Source organism: Momordica charantia, assembly GCF_013281855.1.
Source record: "Momordica charantia cultivar OHB3-1 chromosome 3 unlocalized genomic scaffold, Mcharantia_2.0 BLBB01000003.1, whole genome shotgun sequence".
Classification (NCBI taxonomy): domain Eukaryota; kingdom Viridiplantae; phylum Streptophyta; class Magnoliopsida; order Cucurbitales; family Cucurbitaceae; genus Momordica; species Momordica charantia.
Window position 1 is genome coordinate 17,977,967 of NW_028275161.1, and position 20,633 is coordinate 17,998,599.

General features: G+C 32.4%; 2 protein-coding genes across 2 annotated transcripts; one reads left to right on the forward strand and one right to left on the reverse strand.

The window, feature by feature from the left end:
• The first annotated feature begins 10,568 nt into the window (after positions 1 to 10,568).
• On the forward strand, positions 10,569 to 13,613 carry LOC111020214 (berberine bridge enzyme-like 8). The gene is made up of 3 exons (XM_022296810.2): positions 10,569 to 11,032; positions 11,504 to 12,125; positions 12,956 to 13,613. The coding sequence occupies exons 1-3, from the start codon at positions 10,589 to 10,591 to the stop codon at positions 13,501 to 13,503; spliced, it is 1,614 nt and encodes a 537-aa protein (XP_022152502.2). The 5' UTR covers positions 10,569 to 10,588; the 3' UTR covers positions 13,504 to 13,613.
• Positions 13,614 to 15,344: 1,731 nt separating this feature from the next.
• On the reverse strand, positions 15,345 to 17,977 carry LOC111020165 (berberine bridge enzyme-like 21). Its single transcript, XM_022296737.2, has 2 exons — positions 17,505 to 17,977; positions 15,345 to 16,711 (listed from the first exon to the last, which is right to left on the reverse strand). The coding sequence occupies exons 1-2, from the start codon at positions 17,931 to 17,933 to the stop codon at positions 15,545 to 15,547; spliced, it is 1,596 nt and encodes a 531-aa protein (XP_022152429.1). The 5' UTR covers positions 17,934 to 17,977; the 3' UTR covers positions 15,345 to 15,544.
• Between the last annotated feature and the right edge of the window lie 2,656 nt (positions 17,978 to 20,633).

The following is a 20,633-nucleotide window of genomic DNA, read 5'->3' on the forward strand; positions in this document are numbered from 1 at the left end:
TTTATTTTGTTTATTTTGGATCCTTATTTTCTCAGACTTTTTTCTAAATAATACTTTTTAACTTATTTTAATCGTAATTTAAAACCTATTAAATGAAAATTGTGTTTTTTGAAACTTACTCCAAAAAATGCATTCCATATTATGGTGTCACTCGGTCTCAATTGTACTATTGTCAGTATTTGGTAAACTCTTGAAGAGACGACCGTACAAATTTTTTTTCTTCTTTGCCAAAAGAAGGTCCTCTCTCCTACCGCAAAATGTATCGTTTCTTCAAGAGATATTCAATGTGCATGACAAACCCGTAATTTGGTCGTCTCTTGAAAGACTATTATGTCTTTTTTTTTTTTTACCCCATCCCACTTTATCTCTTCCCCTCCAACCAAAATCATCAACCACCATCTCTCTGGTGCTGCTTGCTGATTCTGCTGCCGCTCCGACCACCTCCGCTGTTGATGCTGCCGTAGATAATTTCAACAATATTTTGAAATCCTAACCAAAATTCATTTTTATAAGTTGTTGAAAAAAAAAATCAAATTCAATCTTGATTCAATTAAACAGATTTTAACTTAATTAAAAAAAGAAAAATATTCCACCAACAAAATAAAATAGCATACTAAATTTAAATTTAATTTAATAATACTTAAAAACATTAAGCCCAAATCATTTAGTAACATTTCTGTTCATTTACACATGGTAATACACTATCAATCACAAAATTCAAGTATATTTTAGGTCAAAACATTGGAGGTTCCATTTAAAGAAAAGAAGAAATAACCAATGAAAATCTTAATCATGGAAGCACATTTTCTTTTTCATTTAAACTCAAAATCTATGCCAATATTTTCATTACGAAATTATTAAGATATCTATAAAATTCGTATATATAAATTATATATAGACAAAAGAAAATTACGACTTAAAAAAATTAATTTGAGTTTAACATTATTGTACGTTCAAAAGAACTTAACCCAAAGAAAATAGCCACAACACATTTCGAGTGTGTTTGAGAGTGATTTTGGTATGGCAAAACCATTTTTGTCATTGTCAAAATCATTTTCATTTACATTAATCATGTTTGGCAAATTAAAAAATTGATTTTAGAATAACATAAAATCATTTAAAATTCATTTTTAAAATATAATGATTTTGGAAAATCAATTATCCTTAGATCTCTTTTTTCAAAATCACTCCTTGCATCACTTCCAAACATACCCTCCATAAATAACGAAGTTAAGGGTACATTTTGGGGCTACAATTCATAATTCAAAGAGGAAGCAAAATTCAGCCAGCATATTTGAATAACTATTGAATTTTTTTTAATATATAACACAGTTTTTGTAATTACAAAATAGTTTTTTTTAGTACAACGGGTAAGGATGGAGTCAAACTCACATCCTCTTGGTTAAAGATATATGCTAATTACCGTTGAGTTATGCTCGCTTTAACGTAATTACAAAATAGTATAATCTTGATGCAATACATATTAAATAATTAATATGTTAAATTACAAATAGATATTTCTACGAAGGTAAAATTTAAAAATTCTCTTTTGTAATATTGCATCATAAATCTGGATGAGAATTCGAACTTACCACCTAGGTCTACAAATGTAGAGATTGAGGATTAAACCTCTCCGACTCATATGAAAAGAGCAATATTTTTTAACTGTTATGAGCTAAGTTCATATTGACATATACATGAGTTGGTATCATATTTTATCTATCATTTTTTATTTGAGAAGCCTAGTTTATTTGTCATATGGTTTAATAATAACTATTGCCTATTACATTATATAGATTTTTTTAGTACAACATATAGAGGTGGGGATTCGAACTGATCATGACCTTTTGGTTATAAGTATCTTGCTTGCTATAGGATCCATTTTTCTGATGGGGTTTATCACCACTTTAGCTACTTTAGTGGCTTGGCCAGTTATTCGAGATTTCGGAGTGGGGTGAGACGGCAATTCGATAGAATCAAGGTCGGATCGAACCTGGACTCTCGAATCTTTTGCTTCTTGGATAGCGGTGAACAATGCAACTTGCGTTGCGGGAGATGTCCGCTTATCGGAGAGCTAGCTAACTCGTTGAGTTACGTTCAAATTTGCTATATTACATGATATTTTGTTTAAATGAATTGTATATTATATCTTTATATAGCATATTAAAATAATCATCATTTTTATGTAATGATGGCATTAAATTATGCTTTGTTATTACTTTTTGTTAGAAATAACAAAAATATGCGCATCGTTGAACTATAAAAAAAAAATAAAAAATTAGGTTCTTGTTATTTAACTTTTCAAGAAAACAAACGATTGGTTTTCTTTCTTTTTATTAGTTTAACAGCATGGGTGGGGATTTAAAGTTCATACATTTAGGACAAATTTATAGGGACATGTTTGGGATGTGTAAATTTAAAATACGTGTTCTATCTGAAGTGAATTTTCTTTTTTTCTTTTTTTTTTTAAGTACAGTGGTTGAATCATAACCACTTCTGTAAAAATTGTTTAATAAATTATTTTAATGTTTGGTTCTGCAGTTGATTCTGATAGGTTTAAAAGTTGTTTTGAATAATTGATTTTTGTTTTGAAAAGTTATTTTAGAATAATTAAATTACTAAAATAGAAATAACGTTTGAGAGGCAAAAGAGAGAACAAGAATTCAAGATAAAAGAAATTAGGGGCCATTTATTTTTTTGGGAAGGCAGATGCCCGACATCTTAGATATCTGGAATTTTAGATGTCTGAGCCACGTTTGTTTTGCAGGATTTATTAATCAGAATGTTATAAATTTATATAATGTTCCGAAAACACTCTTATGAATATTCATATGATTTATACATTAATCTAATATAATTTACATTTATATAATAGATTTTCTTAAAATTAATATTTTAAGTTTTTTTACACTAATTGTCTGTATGTATTAATTTTTGTATTTTATTAGGTAGAATTCATATTAATATAAGATTTTTTGAAACGTAATTAATATTGAATATAAATTTCATTTTCAACTTTAATATTTTTTGATATATGTATTATTGAGCATTTTTTAGCTTTTTACCGTGAAGGAAAACCGAAGCAAAAAAAGGGAGAGTGGCGCATTGTTTTTCTTCGGAAGAGCAAAAGAGAAGAAGTGGATCTTGGACTATAGAGTGTTGTCTACACTCGGTATACTTAGAAGTTAGTATCTTTTTGCTGGGAAATTAACTGACCTTAATAATTTCCCATTCTACAGAAAATATCAACACAACCAAGAATATGCAAATAGAAAGAAAAGCAGTAAACGACACAGCAAATTATACTGGTTCACTAGTAAGGGCTACGTCCAATCTTCCACTTAGATGTGAGTAATTCACTAATATTGTTAGTCATTGGATACAATAACACTCCCCAAAATATCCCTTAGGTCTCAACAAAAGCCCCCTAGCTTCTAAGTATTTTACACAATTAATATTTAGGAACATGAATGAAAAACTCACAGAATCAAGATACAATTACCCGATAATATCGATCTTCATCAACCCCAAAGCTTCTGTCAATGTCCAAGCCGTTGCCACTGATTTGCTGCAAAAAAAACCCCTCTGAAAACGGCTGCAAATAACCCCTTTTCGACTGGTAAACCCTAAAATCCGAAGGCTGGATATTTATAAACATCGAAACAGCACCATGGCGCTGTCCCCGGTGCCATGGCACTATGGACGCAAAACTGCACCGGCACACCAACTAGGACAGCGCCATGGCGCCCTAGAGCGGTGTCGCGACACTGTCTTCTTTGGCCCAAGTGGCCTACAGTGGCCCGCTTCCCCATTTTTCATCCCCGCTTAGACCCGACGCGTCCCAGCTTGATCCCGACTCATACCTAGCTCGTTCTGACTCCACTAATCCCAACAGTTTTGTCTACTTTGGAGTTCTTATGATCGAGTTACCGAAAAGAAAGGTGCACATTCTTAGTATACGCAGTAACTATCAATTCTTTTAAGTCATTTCTCAACCACACTTTCATGGTCTCATGATCCCTCTCATTCGGATATGGTATCGGTTCATTCATGTACTCCTCCTCTCTATTCGGACGTTGCAGTCTGTCCAAGAATGTGGTGAGTCTCATGGCGAATGAGACAATGGTGATAGGTCTGATGAATGCACTAATGAACAGGTATGAAAAAACCCTCTGTCAATAATAAGATATATCTTGTTAGAAGAAATTTTAACATTCGAATGGGTGAGAATGCTTTTGTGAATTCTCATATAAATGAAGTTACTAATTTAATCAATCAGTTAGCTTCCCTGAAGATTACATTTAGTGATGAGGTGAATGCTATTTTATTGACTTATTTGCCTGAAAGTTGAGAAACGATGAAGACGACTGTGTCTAATTCGTTAGGAGATAGAAGTTTGAAATTTTTAGAAATTTGAGATGTTGCAATTACTGAAGAAATTCATAGGAAAGAGAGAATTCACTTCTAGTTTTGCATCTGGCCCAACATTAGCGGTTCAACTGAAAGGTAAAAAAAATGTTGAATACGATGATAGCAACATAGAAATTGAGGAAGAATGGGAATGGAGAATTCGAATGTTATTACTGCCACAAGAAGGGCCACTTCAAGAAACACTTTAGAACCAACAACATTGACAACCAGGATAGATCTATTAGTTTAGGTTCAACAATTTGAAGGTCTGGAAAAGAAAAAGAAAAAGAGTTATGTTGGTTGTCAGGTAATAGCCCTAATTGTCAGACGGTTCAGCGAATTGATGAAGTCGTATACGCGAAATGATGCATCAAAGAGAAAGACTACAGTTGGTGCTGAGGTCGAGGTTGGAGTTTCTAGCTTGGTAACAGGCTTGAATGGGGATGTTAAGTCAACTTCTTTCTTTGGGAGTCGTTGGGCAGGATTGAAGAAGGAAGTATTGGGAGGTATCACTTAGTTCGAGCAGGAGCACGCGGCAATATCTTTTACGTCTGGGAGACAAGACCACGTAGGTTGTCTAATCTCAGGGGAAGAATAGATGGAACCTTGGTCGTTGTTTTCCAAGATGATCAGATGCTATTGCTACATGGGAATAGAGCCTTGGTTGTTTGTCAAGAGGATTGGAACTGTTATTGCATGATATTTTATCTCCCAGTGGGAGATTATTAGCTAAGGTGGATACAAAAGAAAAATTCATTAAATGCTTATTATTGGGCCAAGAAACCACTTTTGGGCCCAAACCAATTTTCCTTCTTCCCCGAGTATCATCTCATTACATTGATATATGTATTGAGCTTTTTTTAGCTTTGTGCAGTGAAGAAAAGGGGAGAAAAGAGGGGAGAGTGGCGACGTTGTTTTTCTTCGGCAGAGAGAAAGAGAACAAAGTGGATCTTGGACTGTAGAGTGTTGTCGGCCGTCTGTTCATAACTCTTGTGAGATTTTTCATTCTGTATTCCTAAGTAGCTATTGTTGTAGTGCTTAAAAATTAGGTGTCTATTGTTGTAGCATCTAGAGATCGTCTTAGAATGAAAAAAGACCCATCGTAATCTTCTCAACATAGTGAAACCTACATATTGTAAAAGATTGGAACTAGTCCCGAACTTGGGACGAACTCGTATATTATCTATTGTTTAATTTTCTATCCCTATCGTATATTTCTTTTATAATTGATTAAACTATAATCTGCTCTGTTATGTGGAAGGGGAAAAACTAGTTAGATCCTGTTGGATTGCTCCTACATAAAAAATAGGTATATTTTATTATAATGTACTATTTCCAGCAGTTTGTTTTTGGTTTTAAGCAAACTCTGACTAAACAGAATAGAGGAAAATATGTACTAATTGAAAATGATTGTTCATTTCAAACTTCTTTTGAGCCCCATAAAAAAGTGTAGCCTTTTAGCAGCACAGATTGAGCAAAGAAATTAAAAAGCTTTGTGTTTGAAAATTTTGGAACATCAAAGGTTTTAACTTCTCAGAAACTTCCCCATTTGATTCTTTTTGTTGGTAAGAATTTTTTTGTTACTAGTACATCAACTTTTTTGCCTAGTTGTATGTTAGTGACACAAGGAGGAAAGCCTACACATGTGTAATAGCTCGAGAAATTAATAGATGCATCATGTGGCATGTCTTAATCATTATTGTACAACCAAGAGATTGTAAGTTTGATCTCCTACCTTCACATTTTTTACTAAAAAAAGTGACACCATACCTTACATTCATCCATTAATTCCAATCGTTAATACTAACTACACTAAGTTGAACTTTTTAAATAATGAGGACTAAATTAGAAAAATCACTCAGATATTAAAGTCTAAAACATAATTTCCAAAAATTAATTTTACTGGATTAAATATAATCGCATAAGAAATCATAATCTAAGTAATAATAAAATCTGCCAAAGCGAGCATAGCTCAGCGGTAACTGGCATATACCTCCAACCATGAGGTCAAAATATTGAGTCTCATTTAGAGTGAGGCGGACATCGACACGTGTGGGGAGACTAGCACAGGTAAGCTCACATAAGGTGGGTTAATATCTATACATTATTATTGGTTGGACAAAACTATATATTTATCAATTACAAAAACAGATGATGTATATTATCCATTCAATTGTGTAAATTAAGTTAGGATTCCAGTTATAACACAATTAAAGTAACGGAAACTCGCAACTTAAAAGAATAGGTGAACGACCTAAAACTTTTAAAAAGTTATAAGAAAGATAACAAATAAAGATAAGAAGAGAGACCATTGCAGGTTTATATGGATTCACCTAATGTGGATTGTCAAGGATCCCACATTGAAAAAAGAGAGAATTTAACAATGGTTTATAATAAACATGAGCTAATCCTCTCATAACCAATTGATTTTGAGATGGAACCATGAAATATTCGAGAATGATTTCCCTTACTTTTCTCTCGTGTAAACGACTAAAACTTTCCTTCTCCACATTTTTAATTGTGTGGCAGCGTCGTGACTCTTCATATATCAGAGCCATGGCGCTTTGAACTTGAAGTTCAACCTAGATTTTTGGCTCCACAGCATCTTTTGGTTCTATTTTTCTCATGACAAGTGATTTGCAAAATGTTAAACATAGTTTTCGTTATCTCAAAAAAAAAAAAGAGCAAAATATTATATATTTAAATCTCTAGTATTTGCTTTGGTTTCTAAGTTTAAACGTAATTTATTTTTGTTTCAAAAGTAAAAAAATCTTATATTGTATTTTCAAGCCACTAAACAATCTTAATAAAATAAGTATATATATAGATTACTTTGGTATAAATTACTTTTTCAAAGTGATTTGCTATATTTTAAATAAATTCATTAAATGGTTTACTATTTTAAATTTAATTAACATAGTAAATCAATAATGGTAAGCAGTTTACTCTCGTTTTGACGATGATAGTAAGCCGTTTACTATTACAAGATCAATCCAAAATGATAATAATATTAGAGAGTAATTATAAAACGATATAATTGACATTAAAAAAAATACCCTAAAAATATTGATATTAAAAATAAAATAGTTCATGATAATTTATAATTGATTAAACCATAGAATTTTGACCCATATAGTTAATGTTGTCATTGCTAATAACTAATGTTGTGATTGCTAATAATTAATTTATTCTATTTAAACATATTCTTGACTATCTTCCTAATCATATCTGGATCACAATGTGAAAATTTCCTAAAAAATATATAATATCATATATAAAGAATGAAATTGAAATTTTAAATATTTAATTTGAATATGATACGAAAGGACTAGGACATACATATCCAACTAAAATAAACTATAGAGTTTTAATTAGTTGAACAATGAAATTAGATGAGATATTATTATCCATTCTTACAAGTAAGAAGAACCATATCTTTTCCCCATATTAATTCAATCTCTTATAAGATCATTATTGGTTCAATTTTGTTTGCCCCCAAGATTGAATTTTCTGTCCAATATTATTATTATTATTTCTTTTCAGCAAAATACTACTCTTTGACAAATCACAAAAGAGAGAGGAAAAAAAAAGTCTAATATTTTAGATTAGACTTCTTTGTCAACGTAGTGTGGCTGGCTTAGAAATGGAAGCAAATGATATTTTCAAACATGGTATTAAAATTCAAATTATGAACATGCATATTTTTTACGGTGCTTTTTTATCATTTTTCTTTTTACATTTTTTTAGCCTAATTTTAATTGAAAAGGTAATTTTTTTAATGTGGTTAAAGCCCATAAAATTTCAAAGAAGCTCAAAGTTACCTCTAAGACAATTTTCTGATTAGCAAGGTAAGTCTTCGTAAATTTGACGGAGAACAAGTCATCCTTCGATGAACACCACAAAAACTTATCCAAACCCTCTTGAATATATATAAAAGGGGAGGAGAGAAATTTACAATGAAGATTTCTTTTCTGAAGTCGAATGTTTAATCATCCGCTCCATATTTATTATAAAAAAGGATCTGTACACACTACACGTCTGGTTGAAAGCAACTATTTTGGTACATTTATATAGAGGTATTTGGGTACCCACAAAGATATTTTTCTATTAAAGGTCATATCAAGATTAAGATTATAATAATTTCTTCCCCGTTCGGTACAATAAGATCAATAAAATTAAATTTCATAATTTGCCTTGTACTGAACGTTATCTTTACATAAACCAGGACCATAGTCATTGAATGTTCTAATCTAAGCAGCAAAAGATACATTTCAGGAGATTATTTGATTTAACTTCTTTTGTTTGTATTGAAAATAAGCTATTTGATCAGTAACTAATGTGCCTCTATCATTTATATTACTTTCTAAATGGGGCTTTTTTTTTTATTCCATGTCGATCAATATTATTACAAAAATTACCATTATTGACTAGGTCGATGATTTGATCTCCATCTCCGACAAAAAATACTATTAAGAACTTAGCATGTTTATTATTAATTTTTAAAAAAATAAAAAATGCATTAAAAAAATCAACAAGTTACGTGAACTACATTTGGCCTACCTTTATTTCTTTAGTACAAATCGACATCCATTGGAGATAAGTAAAAGGACTTGATAAAGCCCTCCTTTTCTCAAAATCTATGCAAAAAGAGATGCATAAGAAAGTAGAGGACTAAATGTATCTAGGTATAAGCTTTCATTCAAAAATAATCTCATCTAGTTATTAGAACGTTAACAGCTTTATTTTGAAGAAAAAAAATCAAAATATTATAATGGGCGAGCATCTATCATGAATAGATATCTTATTGATAAACATTAATAGATATCTACTGGTAATCGACAAATGGAACAATTATGTCATATTTGCTAATATTTTTAACATTATTTTCAACCCTCTTTTTAGTCTTTAGGATGAATTAATGTCTAGGATAAGTTTTTCTTTTTTTTTTTGGTAAAAAAAATTATCAAAATCTTAGTCATCATACATGTTGTGGATGTTCTGGATTATCAAATGTGGAGTTCCAAAACAAGTTAAAGATTTTTGTTAAAGTTATCAACGAAAATGAACAGAAAAAACAAATGGTTAATATAGCTTGTTTTTTCTTTACCAAGTTTAGGTATGAAATACAATAAATAATAGATGAGTTTAGAGATCAAATTAAATTCTAAGTTTTTTATATAGGTGTGAAACTCGAAAGGACCTGAAGCAAGTCGGTTTAGACACGAGTGTCGAATCGTTGGCATTTCTTTTTCTTTCTTCTAGAGAAGGATTGAGGTGCGAAGGAGCAAAACGAAAAATAAAGAGAGAGAATTCATTTCATTTTTTTCAATTTTTAAAGATTTTGGGTTTGCCACTTGGGACGCAGTTGCCGCTATCACTAGGTCATCATCACTATCGTCGTTGTAGTCTATCTCTGGATTGCCTATTTCAAATTCTATCGAGGGAGGGGGAGAGAGAAAAAAAAGCGCATGCAAAAACTTAAAATAAAATGAATAAACTCTCGATTGTGTTGAACCGAACCGATTATTAGCAATTCTAAAGTTGCTTTGAGTCAAATCGCTTTATTATACCCCTAACTTTTGATACAATTATAATGTACGATGCTGATTGAAGATCGCATTGTTTTACTCTTTTATTTTTTTTAATTTATGATACTAAATACGTGACTTGTCGATAGTGTGTATTAAAAATTTCAGATTAAAAAAGAACATTTTACTCATATATTATTTGACATGTTAATCATTTTACTATTATTGACTATGTATTTCAATAATACTTTCTATGTATAGATAGTGGATAGAAAACAGTTCATAAATTTAAAAAAGAAAAAAAAACTGACATCATTGACCAGATTTGCACTTTCAATAAAATAATAATAAAAAGAAAACCAATCCCATCAAACAGAAACTCTTCGTTCATGCAATTCAACTACCGGTAATGTTGAAAATTTTGTTCATAAATTTTAAAAAATAAAACTATATTGATAACATTATTTTTTAATACAAATTATCATCATCTTTGGCATTTTATTTTGACTTTGAACTTTTCTTGGTCAAAATGTGTTGTAAAATTGCATAATCTTTGTTCGTCTCCAGTAAAGTTCAAATCTTTATAAATAATTCCCTCTGCAACTCCAAATCCCATCTTCCCAAACAAAAAAAAAAATATATCGACAAAAATGGAGGCAACTATTTTACGCCCATTTTTCCTCTTATCTCTATTATTTTCACTTCTGTTTTTTGCTTCTGCAACAACGACTGCTTCGCCTGAAAATTTCCTTAAGTGTCTTCTCCGCCGCTCTCCGCCGTCGCACCCCATTTCTCCGGCGATCTTCACACCGGACAATGCTTCTTTCTCCTCCGTTCTTCAGACCTACATTCGAAACTTGCGATTCAACACCTCCAGCACTCCCAAGCCCTTCCTTATTCTCACGGCTCTGCATGAATCTCACGTCAAAGTTGCAATTCTCTGTGCCAGAATCCATAATCTTCAGATGAAGATTCGGAGCGGCGGCCATGATTACGAGGGCGTTTCTTACGTCTCCGACGTAGTTCCCTTCTTCGTCCTCGACATGTTCAACCTTCGAGCCATCACTGTCGACGTTGAAACCGAGACCGCATGGGTATGTGATCACTTAATCATTTATTTATATTTATAACACTCCCAGTGTAGGGCCATAAATTGTTCATGTGGAGTTTTGGAAAATTTAGATCCTGTCTAATAACGATTTTGTTTTTAATTCTCTATTTTAAAAAATTATGCCTGGTTTTCTCGCAATTAATTTCTATCTTCTTTCACTTTTTTTAGAACACAATTGAATTCTATCCCATCTAAATTTTAAAGTGAAAAACAAGATTTTAGAAACTACTTTTCTTGTTTTCAAAATTTGACTTGGATTATCAAAACATTTTTAAAAGTTGATGACAAAGGCAGAGAAATATATAGGTATGTAAGTAATGATTGTAAGCTAAATTTTCAAAAAGAAAAAATAAAAAACAAAATAGTTATCAAATTCCTACACTTAGATATTATAAACCATTTTTAAGTTTACAGGTTACTATTATATTTAATCATTTATTTATATTCTTAACAGGTTGAAACAGGAGCTACGCTAGGAGAAGTGTACTACAGAATCGCGGAGAAAAGTAAGCTCCATGGCTTTCCTGCCGGAGTTTGCCCCACGGTGGGTGTCGGTGGCCATTTCGGCGGCGGTGGATACGGGAACATGATGAGAAAATACGGCCTCTCAGTGGACCAAATCATCGACGCCAAGATGGTGGACGTCAACGGTAAGCTTCTCGACAGAAAATCAATGGGAGAGGATCTGTTTTGGGCCATCACAGGCGGCGGAGGATCGAGCTTCGGCGTCGTGGTTGCCTACAAAATCCAAACCGTCCGAGTGCCGGAGACGGTGACGGTGTTCAAAGTAGAAAGAAGATTGGCTGAGAATGTGACGGAGATTGTGGATGAGTGGCAGAGGGTGGCACATGAAATCGACAATGATTTGTTCATAAGGGTAACGTTCGATGTTGTCAATGGAACTGAAAATGGAAAGAAGACATTGAGAGCTACATTTATAGCCTTGTTCCTTGGAGATTCCGAAAGGCTTCTGTCTATAATGGACAAGAGCTTTCCAAAATTGGGTTTGAAGCAATCTGATTGCCTTCAAATGAGTTGGCTTGAATCGGTTCTTTTTTGGACAAATTTCCCACTAGGTAAAGTAATTTAATTTCTTTTTAATCCAAAAACTTAAACAGTTCTCATATGTTAATTGTAGGGTTTAAGGTTAACTAGTTTATCTGGCTTGTTTTGGTAATGTTTATAAAAGATTTCAAAAAAGAGACACGACAAGAAATAAGATAATTTTTGGTCTTACCTAACATTAAATACGTTTTCTTAAGATATAAATAAACACTGTTTGTTTGTTTGGCTTTTTATTATTATTATTTATTTTTTGGTTCTTGTTCCTGGCCTTTCTTAGTTACAAAAATAGAAATACTTTTAGTTATCATTTCTTTTCTCAAATTTTTACTTACAAAATAAAATTTTCAAGTATTCATGATGAGTCAATGATGAGTCAATGATAAAATATATTGTTCATTAATTATGTGTTTTAATAATTAGAAAAAAAACAAGAGAAATGAGAAATTGTATTATCTTTTCCAAAATATGTTTTTTAAGAAACTAATAAAAATTACTAATTAGGCTCTTTTTGATAACCCTTTCCTTTTTAGTTTCTTAATTATGCTTAATTTCTCCTCCTTTATTTGATACTCATTCCCATCCCTTAAAACTTCATTTGAATTGTTTGCCAATTTTCAAAATAAAACTAAATTTTTAAAACTTACTCTTTTTAATTTAGTTTTCAAATAATTTTGTATTAGACTGTAAAGTTTTTCAAAATAAATCACAAAACTAGTGTTTATAACCTTAATTTTCAAAAACCAAAAACCAAAAAAAGAAATCGTTATAATCAAATCACCCCTAAACATAAATCCTAGCCTTAATTAAAATTTCCTTTCCCAAAATTTGACTTGTGAAACAGGAACATCAGTCGACGCGCTACTCTCCAGAAAACCTCAAGTTCTCACCCACTTGAAAAGAAAATCAGACTACGTGAAAACCCTAATTCCAAAGGAGGGTTTGAATCAGATATGGAAGAAGATGATCGAACTCGAAAAACCGATGTTGACATTCAACCCCTACGGCGGAAGAATGGCCGAGATCGCATCTTCAAAGACTCCATTTCCGCACAGAGCTGGAAACTTATGGAAGATTCAATACGCAACGAACTGGGACGAAGAAGGAGTCGAAGAAGCCGACCACTTTATAAACTTGACGAGAAAACTATACAACTTCATGACTCCATTCGTGTCGAAGAATCCGAGAACTGCCTTTTTGAACTACAGAGATCTTGACATTGGTGTCAACCACAATGGCAAGAACAGTTACAATGAGGGCAGAGTTTTTGGGGTCAAATATTTTGAAGGGAACTTCGACAGATTGGTAAAGATAAAGACGAGGGTTGATCCAAACAACTTTTTCAGAAACGAACAGAGCATTCCTAGGTTGCCATACGTGAAAAGATTATAATAAGGTTGTTTAATTTGTTGTTGTTGTGTGTTGTCGTTTTATTTGTCTTGTTGGTTGTCATGTGACGATGATTATTATTAGCTTGATTAAAAAAAAAATTGTTATGGCTAGCTTTTTACAAACTTTTACAATAAAATAAAATTAAAGTTCTGTTGTTGAATCATGATAAGTCAGCGCCCAATTAGTTGACTTTTGATGTGTTTTTCTCTCTCAGTGAGAAATACACTTGCAGGTCGTTAGCTTTGAATTTAGTTAAAGTAATTCATGACCGTTAAATATTTGGAAATACGTAAATTTCTGTCATTTTTTTCCCATAATCGGGTCAATAACGTCTTGCGACACTTTTTCTGTTGGGTTTGTAAAGAGTGAAAATAAAGTCCTACATTGATTAGGGAAAGGGATGATCCATGGTATATAAGGGAGATAGGGATGATCCATGGTATATAAGGGAGACAATTATCTCCATAATGGTATGAAACCTTTTGGGTGGAACCAAAAGCAAAACCTATTTATAATAATAGTATAATTCCTAATCATATAAGGTATAGAAAATCCAATTCAAATAATATAATTTAAATTAAATCTAATAATATCTCATTCTTGTAATTCAAATAATATTTATCTAATAATATTATCTAACGTCCCCTTAAATTCAAAAAACTAAATTGTGAGTTTGCTCAATAATCCAAAATTAATGCTTAAATAAAAATAGAAAACTAAGGCGAATACCAAAACTCAAACTGAACCAAACGAAAATCAAAATCAAAGCGGCAAAATGCCAAAGAAACTGCAACATGCCAACAAAGCTGCAAAATGCTAAAGAAACTGCAACATGTTGACAAACAACATGTCAATGTGAATGACAATACCAATACCAACCAACAACCAATGTCAATGTCAATACCAACTAATAACCAATTCCAATGTCAATTCCAACGAATGCTTCCAAAAACCAATCCAAAACCAAAATCAAACTAAACAAAAGCAACCAAAAACGTTATAGAAACTCACAAATCCACCCGTCAAACTAAATCCTTCTCGAAAATACATCAAACAATCTTTATTTTCTTCTTCATCCTCCTCCATATTGTCTTCCATACTTATTGTCTCAACTAACCTAGGTCTAATACCATGTTAACTTTTAGAGGAGGAGAAAAAATAGGGAGAATAGCAAATAGATTTCATTGAATTGAATGGCTTGATAGAAACCTAATAACTTATTTATAATAGCATAATATAAGCTATAGGAAATCCAATTCAAATAATATAAACTAAAATAAATCTAATTATAATTCAAATAATATTATCTAACCGTTCTATTCTATGGCTAGAGGGTAATCAAACCATTTTTGCAGCCTCATCAAGATCCCCTACAAACTTATAATGAGGGACATACAAATTTCTGTTTCTCTTTTATAATTATGATGTTTAATTTCTTTGAACTAGGGAGCTTTTATTTGAGCCTCCCTTTTTTTGGTAGGTTTCTCACCTACCTCAATGAAATGTATATCCATTTTCCAAAAAAAAAAATTAAATTGTAAATCTGCTGTTAAAACACAACAACAATACTTTCCTTACATTAACGAGTAGAAATTCCTATCGACTTTGTCGTGGCTTATTTTCGTTGACTTAAAAATTAAAGTGGAATCCACTCATCTATTTTTTTCCTTGAGAACAATGAAACTAAAACCCAACCAACACAAAACTACAAAAGTACCCAATCCTTCGAGGCAATGGGTAAGTAAACGTGGCCTTAACCCTATCTCCCTTTAAATCATATAAAATGTAATAGTACACTAGGTATGGTAGCTAGGTAAATATTTTTCTTTACACAAATCATATAAAAGGATCAATACAAGCTTTTATTACGAGAGTTGATCCAAATGCAAATGATATAAAGAACCATACTTTCTTACTCGTGCATCAACAAGAATTTTTCTACTAATCACCGTTAAAAATTTGACAGCTATTTATATTTTTGAAAAAACGAAATTGAAAAAAAATCTCTAAAGACATATAAATGATTACGATCGCGATCCATCTATACTTTGTACGGAAGAGGTGGTATACTCTGCTCATTCCAAAAGAAATTCCGAGGATCAACAGCACTTTTCACCTTCGCCAACCTCTCAAAATTCCCATGAAAATACTTTGCCCCGTAAACCTTCCCTTGCTCGTACCTTGTCTCCCCATTATCATTAACCCCAATATCAAGATCCCTATAGTTCAAGAAAGCCCTCCTCGGATTCCTCGAAACCAATGGAGTCATGAAACCGTGAAGCTCCCTTATCTGAGTGTCGAATTTCTTGTCGGCTTCCTCCCCAGATTCCTCCCAATTCACTGAATATTGAATCTTGAACAAATTCCCACTTCTGTGGGGAAACGCCGTCGCCGAAGAACCAATTTCGCTCATTTTTCCTCCATATGGATTCCAAGCCATTCCCGTTACCCCTATTTCGATCATCTTCTTCCACAGCCTCTCAAGCCCTTTCTTCGAAATGGGTCTCTCAACATAATCCGATTTTCTCCTCAGAAAATTGGCTGAGTCCAGATTCCGGTCAAGCAAAACTTCCGGCGCAGTCCCATTGCCGAAATTTCCCCACCAAAGAACTGATTGGATCCAACCCATTTCCAAGCAATGTTCTTTTGTTAAACCCAGCTCGGGAAAGTCCTTCCTCAGCAGCTGCACGAGCTCTTCGGATCTTCCCAGAAAGAGTGTCACTATCGAGGCTCGGATCGTCGTCGTGTCGTTGTTGTTCCCACCTCGTCTGACGACAGGCTGCAGAAGCATTCTCATAAAGAGTTTGTGTGCTACCGTGGGTGCGACATGCTGCCATTTGTGGACGATGTCTGTGGCGTTGCGTTCCAATGTTCTTTCGAGGCGGAAGACAGTGACGGTGGCAGGGACAGGGACGAGTCGGAGCTTGTAGGAGAGGATGACGCCGAAGCTGCCACCGCCGCCGCCTTGCATGGCCCAGAAGAGATCCTCCCCCATGGATTCTCGGTTGAGTACTCGTCCGTTGACGTCGACGAGGTGGACATCGAGGAGTTGATCGCTGGCTAGGCCGTATTTTCGTAGCATGTTGCCATAGCCGCCGCCGCTTATGTGCCCTCCGACCCCCACCGTCGGGCACACTCCGCCGGGGAAGCCGTGGACTTTGCTCTTCTCCCATATTCTATAGTAAACTTCTCCGAGGGTTGCTCCTGCCTGAAGGGAGGGAAAGAAATTCAAGGAACAAATGAGAGTCTTTATTACTATTCATATTATCTATGAAGTCATTTCTAGATAATTACTATTCATATTATCTATGAAATGAGTCATTTCTTTTTTTTTTGGCATTTTATTGGTCCTTCATTTTCGTCTAATCTATTAATTTTATCTTTATTTTCGTAAATAGAGTTGAAAACTCACAATCTTTTTTAGTCGAACATATATGTCAATTATCGTGTTATGCTCGCTTGGACTATTAGTTTTATCATTTTTCTAATATTTTTTTATTTTGTTCATATTAGGAAATCGGCATATATATTTTGGCATCTAGAGTTTACATCATATATCATTGATAAGAGTGATTTTTTTCTATTTCAATATTTTAAGTCTAAAAATAATAATTTTGGTACTTGGACATTTTTAAATGTTTATTTTAAATTTTAACTTTTTTAAAATTATTATTTTTAATTCTTCTTGTTGTTTTGTTACTAATATACTTGCATATTGTACGTGATCGAAAGGAAGAGGGGCAGTAATTTACTTCCCTAAATTTTCAAATTTTAAAGATTATATATATATATCTGTGTGCGTAAAGTTAGCAAGTTGAAAATATTATCCACCACCACAACCGATGTATGTGGCTCTAATAATTGCCTAAAGTTGGGGATAAAAAATACCTTTTGAAATACTCTCTCTCTAAATGAGAGGGATATATTTTGAAAGTTCAAGGATAAAATGAAATTATTTAGATTTAGATTTTGTATATGAAAAATTCTAGCTCTGCCCTTACTTGAACCCAAGCAGACTGATCTTCAACGTCGACGGCGATGGAGCGGAGATTGAACAAGTCGAGGAGGACAAACGGGACATCGGAGACGTACGATATACCCTCGTAGTCGTGGCCACCAGCACGCACCTTGAGCTGAACCCGCAGGTGTCGGGAGCAAATGACGGCGGCTTGAACATGAGTTTCCCGAAAAGGGGTTAGAATAAGAAGAGGTTTTGGAGTTGAAGAGGTGTTGAATCGGGCGTTTCTGATGTAGGCTCGAAGAACAAAGGGGTAAGAAGCGTTAGTTCTGGCGAAGACTGTGGCTGAGATTTGGTCGGAGGGATGTGTTGAATGTTGCAGGCAAGAAACGAAGCTGTTGTAAAGAAAATCTGAGCCTCCATAGCCATAGGAAGAAGAAAAAAGAGAGAGCAAGAGAAGAAGAAGAAGCATGGTTGGGAATCAAGAATATAATGATACCAAGTAATGTAAGAAGATTTCATGAGTGATTATGGCTTTTATAAAGAAGAGGGGAAAAAAACATACTAGGAATTACTTTTTTTTTTTCCGAAGGTAAATATATTAAACCAACCAGCGAGGATTTCATAGACCGAGATCAATGCAAATACCCAACTGGAGACAAGAAAATAGAGAGTAAATCAGAGTAAACCAAGAAAACAAATCTCAGACCGAAATTGTTGGCTTTTTGGCCTTAATCTCAAATTAATTAATTTTAATTAATTAATTAATTAATGTTTTGATGATAACCAACTTAATTTTATTTATTGACATTTTTTGTATTTTAAAGTGTCCACAGCGTAGAGCTCGTTACAACGATTCCAACGACTATTAGATCATCCAAATCGGAACTCAAACGGAGAAGTTACGATCGAAACAAATTGGAAAGAAAAATAGCCGAGAAGATGACCTGGACAGTTCATAAGCTGACAAGTGATAAACTTTTTTTTAAAATATATATATTAAAAAAGAAAAGAAAAAGATTTAAAAAAAAAAACTCAAAAGTTACACAGGATACTTTATTTAGAAAAAAAAAATTTACATCATGTCAGCATTAAATGCTGAATGTTGACATGTGTGTGTTAAAAAAAAAAAGTTTTGGAAAATTTTACCGCTTTCTCACACACACACATGCATATATATATATATATAATTCAAAACTTGTAACATCTTTTTATATATATATTTTATTTTATTTTATCATTATTATATATATATATATTATTCTTAATTATCTCAACCCTTCATTTTTAATAATAATTAATATCTAATGGTTCAAAATTAAACTTGATTTTTTTATCATTTTCTTTCCTCTACCTAAACTAAACTTCTCATTCAAAATTATCCTCTCAATTGATAACATGCTGGTTTGAAAAATTGAGAACTTGGAGAGATTAGCAAATGAGAATTTTAAAGTTATAGAGGATTGAAATTTTTGTGAGCTCAAATTTATATATTTACTCTATTTGAGAATTTGTAAATGTGTGTTTCAAAATCTTCAACTCATTGTAACGGTGTGACCCTCACCGTGGAGAAGATCGTATTTTCTCTTGTGAAGAGTAGTGTACCGGTTTAACTCCTACCGTGGAAAGAGTCAGAGTTTTTATTTATAACCCAAGAGGTGCTTGGGAAGTGGGGTAGGACAGTTGTGCCGAACCACTATAAAAATTCTCGGTGTCAAATTTCTCAAACCCTCTCTCTTATTTATTTTTGCAATTAATCTTAGAATTTTATTGTTTGCTTTAAATTTCTCTTGTTTGCCTTAGAATTTTATTGTTTGCTTTAAATTTCTCTTGTTTGCTTTAGAATTTTATTTTTTGCTTTAAATTTCTCTTGTTTGCCTTAGAATTTATTTTATCTTACTTTGTTAAAATTGCATATCTCAAAAAGTGTATTATTTTTGTTTAAATTGAGCTCATTTATTAAAAAGTTTATATTTTGTTAATTAAACCTTATTCACCCCCTCTAGTGTTGCCATACCGATCCAACAATAAATTTAAGATCAAAACTCGAACAGCAACTCTCAATCATGTAGTACAACGAAAATAGATTGATGGTGAATGTATAAATTAATTAAATCCCAGGCCAACTATTAGGAAGTACATTATTTTCTAAAATTAATTGTAAATGTATATCCTCTTTTTTTTCAAGACAATTGCAAACATAACAACTTTTGTGTCATTTTTTTCTTTCTAAATGATTGCAAATAATATAAACAAATTGAATAGTAATTAATTAATATCCTAGATTGATATTGACTAACTGAAATTTTAGGATATTAGTCATTAATCTATATTCTGACCAATTATAATAATCTACCTCATTAGCCTATATATATTGAACATTTTTTTTTTAAGATAAGGAAGAAACTTTCATTAAAAGTTAGAAATTTCAAGATATATTCTAATCAACCTCCAGACTAGATTCATTCAAAAGTTGCTGCCAATTTGTGAACTAAGACATTCATATTTAAGAGGTTTGTGCCGAAAAAAAAAATATACGTTAAGAGGTTTAGTCATTTCTATTGGGTGATAGGTTTTTTGTCTTACATTATTTTTTTTTAACTATTTTTACTCTCTCTTTTTTTTTTTCCTTTGTGGAAGAAATTGAATGGTTAAATTCGTATATAGAGAAAACTTTTTGAGAATGATATAATCAATCTATAAAAGTAAAACTGTAGATATGCTATTGACATCAATCGTTTAGATCTTTCTCACCAGCTTATTAAGTGTTTGCTTTTAATATTGATCCTTTAAAATTAAAAGGTTTTTACTTTAATCTCTCAAATTTTAATAATATGCGACATTCAGATTTGATATTAGTTCTATTTTAGTCATTTAAATTTGAATGAATGATTTAATCTGATAATGTCTTCAACATAATTTTTTTGAAAAAAAAAATTCAATGATATTCTTTTATTTAGGAACAATCATCGATATTCCATTTGAAAATTAATGTGATTTGGAATAAATTCATCTTTAATTGACATTAAACGTTTTTGGAGGGATTAAAAAAACGTTTCATAAGTCTTGAGTAATGGTGCAATGGTTATGACCTCATTTATCATGAGGTTTTGTGTTCAAATCTCACTTGCTGCAATATATATATAACTTTTTTAATAATTTGATCCGTTGG